This window comes from Lolium perenne, unplaced genomic scaffold, assembly GCF_019359855.2.
Source record: "Lolium perenne isolate Kyuss_39 unplaced genomic scaffold, Kyuss_2.0 unplaced43, whole genome shotgun sequence".
Classification (NCBI taxonomy): domain Eukaryota; kingdom Viridiplantae; phylum Streptophyta; class Magnoliopsida; order Poales; family Poaceae; genus Lolium; species Lolium perenne.
The window spans coordinates 417,502-424,119 of record NW_027249001.1 but is presented as its reverse complement, the minus strand read 5'-3'; the positions used below and the strand labels follow the sequence as shown (position 1 = coordinate 424,119).

Genomic DNA, 6,618 nt, shown 5'->3' with positions numbered 1-6,618 from the left:
TAGGGTGTTGGTGTCACATTAGAGAAGATACGGTGACGAAATTGATTATAGGCATCATCTAGAAGAGGGAAGTAGTTAAGAGTAACAACATGAATAAGAACAAGCTCCGATTGAGGCCGTTTAGAAAGCATTGAAAATCTCTTTGGGATCTAAGATGAAATTACTTCACTTTCTCACGATCTATATAAATTTTAGTGTACGCACACATCCCCTCACACGTGTTGAAACTCTCGACCCCCAAAACGACTAACCCAAAGTAACAAACAAGTATGCAAAAAACACAAGTTTTTTTTTGTTTTTACTGTTCAGTTTTGCATGGGCTATTTCATCCCGATGCTATCCAGGTCCTAGACGCCCCAGATACGGATGTCTACGATAGGGTGTTGGTGTCACATTAGAGAAGATACGGTGACGAAATTGATTATAGGCATCATCTAGAAGAGGGAAGTAGTTAAGAGTAACAACATGAATAAGAACAAGCTCCGATTGAGGCCGTTTAGAAAGCATTGAAAATCTCTATGGGATCTAAGATGAAATTACTTCACTTTCTCACGATCTATATAAATTTTAGTGTACGCACACATCCCCTCACACGTGTTGAAACTCTCGACCCCCAAAACGACTAACCCAAAGTAAGAAACAAGTATGCAAAAAACACAATTTTTTTTTGTTTTTACTGTTCGGTTTTGCATGGGCTATTTCATCCCGATGCTATATAGGTCCTAGACGCCCCAGATACGGATGTCTACGATAGGGTGTTGGTGTCACATTACAGAAGATACGGTGACGAAATTGATTATAGGCATCATCTAGAAGAGGGAAGTAGTTAAGAGTAACAACATGAATAAGAACAAGCTCCGATTGAGGCCGTTTAGAAAGCATTGAAAATCTCTTTGGGATCTAAGATGAAATTACTTCACTTTCTCACGATCTATATAAATTTTAGTGTACGCACACATCCCCTCACACGTGTTGAAACTCTCGACCCCCAAAACGACTAACCCAAAGTAACAAACAAGTATGCAAAAAACACAAGTTTTTTTGTTTTTTCTGTTCGGTTTTGCATGGGCTATTTCATCCCGATGCTATCCAGGTCCTAGACGCCCCTGATACGGATGTCTACGATAGGGTGTTGGTGTCACATTAGAGAAGATACGGTGACGAAATTGATTATAGGCATCATCTAGAAGAGGGAAGTAGTTAAGAGTAACAACATGAATAAGAACAAGCTCCGATTGAGGCCGTTTAGAAAGCATTGAAAATCTCTTTGGGATCTAAGATGAAATTACTTCACTTTCTCACGATCTATATAAATTTTAGTGTACGCACACATCCCCTCACACGTGTTGAAACTCTCGACCCCCAAAACGACTAACCCAAAGTAACAAACAAGTATGCAAAAAACACAAGTTTTTTTGTTTTCTTGTTCGGTTTTGCATGGGCTATTTCATCCCGTTGCTATGCAGGTCCTTGACGCCACAGATCCGGATGTCTACGATAGGGTGTTGGTGTCACATTAGAGAAGATACGGTGACGAAATTGATTATAGGCATCATCTAGAAGAGGGAAGTAGTTAAGAGTAACAACATGAATAAGAACAAGCTCCGATTGAGGCCGTTTAGAAAGCATTGAAAATCTCTTTGGGATCTAAGATGAAATTACTTCACTTTCTCACGATCTATATAAATTTTAGTGTACGCACACATCCCCTCACACGTGTTGAAACTCTCGACCCCCAAAACGACTAACCCAAAGTAACAAACAAGTATGCAAAAAACACAAGTTTTTTTTGTTTTTACTGTTCGGTTTTGCATGGGCTATTTCATCCCGATGCTATCCAGGTCCTAGACGCCCCAGATACGGATGTCTACGATAGGGTGTTGGTGTCACATTAGAGAAGATACGGTGACGAAATTGATTATAGGCATCATCTAGAAGAGGGAAGTAGTTATGAGTAACAACATGAATAAGAACAAGCTCCGATTGAGGCCGTTTAGAAAGCATTGAAAATCTCTTGGGGATCTAAGATGAAATTACTTCACTTTCTCACGATCAATATAAATTTTAATGTACGCACACATCCCCTCACACGTGTTGAAACTCTCGACCCCCAAAACGACTAACCCAAAGTAACAAACAAGTATGCAAAAAACACAAGTTTTTTTTGTTTTTGCTGTTCGGTTTTGCATGGGCTATTTCATCCCGATGCTATCCAGGTCCTAGACGCCCCAGATACGGATGTCTACGATAGGGTGTTGGTGTCACATTAGAGAAGATACGGGGACGAAATTGATTATAGGCATCATCTAGAAGAGGGAAGTAGTTATGAGTAACAACATGAATAAGAACAAGCTCCGATTGAGGCCGTTTAGAAAGCATTGAAAATATCTTGGGGATCTAAGATGAAATTACTTCACTTTCTCACGATCTATATAAATTTTAATGTACGCACACATCCCCTCACACGTGTTGAAACTCTCGACCCCCAAAACGACTAACCCAAAGTAACAAACAAGTATGCAAAAAACAGAAGTTTTTTTTGTTTTTACTGTTCGGTTTTGCATGGGCTATTTCATCCCGATGCTATCCAGGTCCTAGACGCCCCAGATACGGATGTCTACGGTAGGGTGTTGGTGTCACATTAGAGAAGATACGGTGACGAAATTGATTATAGGCATCATCTAGAAGAGGGAACACTACTAGGAAACAGCTTACCACCGGCGCACAGAATTGGCCTACCGCCGGCGTTTTCAGGTTCGCCGGCGATCACCTCGCCGGTGGTAATGGGCTATCCCCGGCGTTTTCCTATTCGCCAGCGGTAATATGAAATTATCCCCGGCGCTTTGCCCAATTCGCCGGCGGTAATTGGGTACCACCAGCGCCTCCCTACTCGCCAGGGGTAATATTATTTACCACTGGCAAATCACCAATCGCCGGTGGTAAATAAATCAGGGAACAAAAAAAAAAGATACGTTAAAATTGAAATACTCTAACAAGCCGATCAGTACATTAAAAAATATAGAATACATTAGAACTGAAATACTATAACAAGCCGATCGCGATCATTTTATGAAAGAGTCAGTGCAAACTCCAGCTATTAATACACAATATCAAACTGAGAGACTGCAATCAAACTCTTGTGCTCTTGCTCGCCCAACGCGTCGCCGGCCACCGGGATCCTGCTCACCTAGCTGGTCGCCGGCCTATGCTCCTGCTCTCCTGTGCACCTGCTCGGCACCGCCCCCCATGCTCCAATGTGCCAGACCCCATCATCATCAGCACCTCGCCAGCAGATCGCCGGGATCAAGCTCTTGAGGCCATGGTACTCCCAAGGCAACATTGCTGGTCAAAATTCAAGTATAATTAGGAACTTTGTAATCCTAGTAACAGTACAATGTACAGAGTATACGAAAATGAGTTTAGATTCAAACAACAACTGCTGCTCCATCAAATCTGAATATGTGCTCTCATAGTCATATGATTAGATTACCACTGAGCATACAGCCTTTAATCTTTACCTTTTTCTGTCAAAATAGTGTTGTAATGCCTGAGCATATAAAAGCAATGAACAATGACAATTCTTCTCTATCTCGACTACTGTAGTTGTTAGAACCCTTGCCTTTGCAATAAAAAAACTGGTGGGTTGTTGTTGATTTACGAGGGGTTCGAATCAGATAAGCATCCCATAAAATCAGTATCTAACAGTCATAACACTATCCCAAATACAAACAAATAAAGTAGTACAAACAATCTACGCAAAATGAAATTTCAAAACTGTCCTACTACTACAAGCTAACAGCGTGTGCATAGAGCAAGCATAGCCAGGAATGTTTAGAAGCCATCATCAAGCTGCATGTGCACCAGAAATTACATTAACATAACAATTAAGCAGCTATGCATGGAAAACAACGAGGAGGTCTCGAAAGTTTTTGGATCATCAGAATAGAATGGATGGATGATGGACTCACCATGAGGCCGCAGTTGCATAGGCTGAGCGCGGTGACAGAACGGCAGTGGTCGGCAAGCACAGGCACGCCTGCGGAGACGGCTCCATCGGCAGCCGGCGCGGGCGCGAGGTTGGATCTGATGAGTCGCGCGAGAACGACGGCGCCGTCGCCGGTGGTCTACGTGGAGCCGAGCGCCGGGCCTCCCTTCTCCTGACGATCCGCATCTCCACCCCGACCCCGTCCCCGTCCTTGGCCGGCTTCAGATCGACGGAGATGACGTCGTGGGGCGGGGGCAGCGCGACCATGAGCTGGGACTGGAGGCGCAGCGCGACCTGGTCCTCGTCGTCGCCGGTGGACCAGTGGAGGCGGGATCGCGCCGACATCAACCGAACGGCGAACGAACCAGCGCCAAGATCCGCCGCTCCGTTGACCAGATCCCATCCAGCGCGAGCGCCTACGAGCGCGGCGGCGGCTGCTCGGGTACACTCGCTAGGTCGACGCAAGAGGAAAAGCCACCTTGGCGAAGTCGGTCGGGGCGACGCCGGGGAGGTAGAACCCGGCGGCAGGCTGGGCGGAGAGGAGCGCCGCGAGCGCCGCCGCGGCCAGGGCGCACCGGAGTATCGCCGACGGCCGCATCTGCGCGCGCGGATCTGGGGTTGGGTGGATCGGTGGTGGCGGGGGCGACGACCCGCACGCTGGCTGCTGGGAAGGGGGAGAAGAGAGAGGATTAGGGGAAGCTTTGGGTGGGGCTGGATGGATCTTATTCTTACCGGGGGTTAGCCCCGGCGAAATCCAACTGCAGGCGCCGCGGCAATTTTCCAGCCCATGTGGCCCATCTGTCTACATTTATCCCCGGCGAATTTCATTCGGAGATGCCAGCGATCTGGCCGTTTACCACCGGCACCCACGGGCTGCATTCGCCAGCGGTAATGCGAGGCCCAATGGTGGCCTCGCAGCCCAACACATCGCCAGCACCTACGTGCTCGATTCGCCGGCGATAATATAAGTACCCCCGGCGTTTTCGGTGCAAACTCGCCGGCGGTAAGGTGAGGCGACCCTGGAAGGCCTTACCGCCGGCATCTTCAACTCGTATTTGCCGGCGGTAAGGAGTGCGGCTATAAGCCTTTCCCTAGTAGTGGAAGTAGTTAAGAGTAACAACATGAATAAGAACAAGCTCCGATTGAGGCCGTTTAGAAAGCATTGAAAATCTCTTTGGGATCTAAGATGAAATTACTTCACTTTCTCACGATCTATATAAATTTTAGTGTACGCACACATCCCCTCACACGTGTTGAAACTCTCGACCCCCAAAACGACTAACCCAAAGTAACAAACAAGTATGCAAAAAACACAAGTTTTTTTGTTTTTACTGTTCGGTTTTGCATGGGCTATTTCATCCCGATGCTATCCAGGTCCTAGACGCCCCAGATACGGATGTCTACGATAGGGTGTTGGTGTCACATTAGAGAAGATACGGTGACGAAATTGATTATAGGCATCATCTAGAAGAGGGAAGTAGTTAAGAGTAACAACATGAATAAGAACAAGCTCCGATTGAGGCCGTTTAGAAAGCATTGAAAATCTCTTTGGGATCTAAGATGAAATTACTTCACTTCCTCACGATCTATATAAATTTTAATGTACGCACACATCCCCTCACACGTGTTGAAACTCTCGACCCCCAAAACGACTAACCCAAAGTAACAAACAAGTATGCAAAAACACAAGTTTTTTTTTGTTTTTACTGTTCGGTTTTGCATGGGCTATTTCATCCCGATGCTATCCAGGTCCTAGACGCCCCAGATACGGATGTCTACGGTAGGGTGTTGGTGTCACATTAGAGAAGATACGGTGACGAAATTGATTATAGGCATCATCTAGAAGAGGGAAGTAGTTATGAGTAACAACATGAATAAGAACAAGCTCCGATTGAGGCCGTTTAGAAAGCATTGAAAATCTCTTGGGGATCTAAGATGAAATTACTTCACTTTCTCACGATCTATATAAATTTTAATGTACGCACACATCCCCTCACACGTGTTGAAACTCTCGACCCCCAAAACGACTAACCCAAAGTAACAAACAAGTATGCAAAAAACACAATTTTTTTTTGTTTTTACTGTTCGGTTTTGCATGGGCTATTTCATCCCGATGCTATCCAGGTCCTAGACGCCCCAGATACGGATGTCTACGATAGGGTGTTGGTGTCACATTAGAGAAGATACGATGACGAAATTGATTATAGGCATCATCTAGAAGAGGGAAGTAGGTAAGAGTAACAACATGAATAAGAACAAGCTCCGATTGAGGCCGTTTAGAAAGCATTGAAAATCTCTTGGGGATCTAAGATGAAATTACTTCACTTTCTCACGATCTATATAAATTTTAGTGTACGCACACATCCCCTCACACGTGTTGAAACTCTCGACCCCCAAAACGACTAACCCAAAGTAACAAACAAGTATGCAAAAAACAGAAGTTTTTTTTGTTTTTACTGTTCGGTTTTGCATGGGCTATTTCATCCCGATGCTATCTAGGTCCTAGACGCCCCAGATACGGATGTCTACGGTAGGGTGTTGGTGTCACATTAGAGAAGATACGGTGACGAAATTGATTATAGGCATCATCTAGAAGAGGGAAGTAGTTAAGAGTAACAACATGAATAAGAACA

The 6,618-nt window shown here is 45.1% G+C and overlaps 1 protein-coding gene across 1 annotated transcript; it reads right to left on the bottom strand.

The window, feature by feature from the left end:
• Nucleotides 1-2,979: 2,979 nt before the first annotated feature.
• Nucleotides 2,980-4,683, bottom strand: LOC127321122 (uncharacterized). Its single transcript, XM_051350151.2, has 2 exons — nucleotides 3,969-4,683; nucleotides 2,980-3,342 (listed from the first exon to the last, which is right to left on the bottom strand). The coding sequence occupies exons 1-2, from the start codon at nucleotides 4,328-4,330 to the stop codon at nucleotides 3,276-3,278; spliced, it is 429 nt and encodes a 142-aa protein (XP_051206111.1). The 5' UTR covers nucleotides 4,331-4,683; the 3' UTR covers nucleotides 2,980-3,275.
• Nucleotides 4,684-6,618: the final 1,935 nt, after the last annotated feature.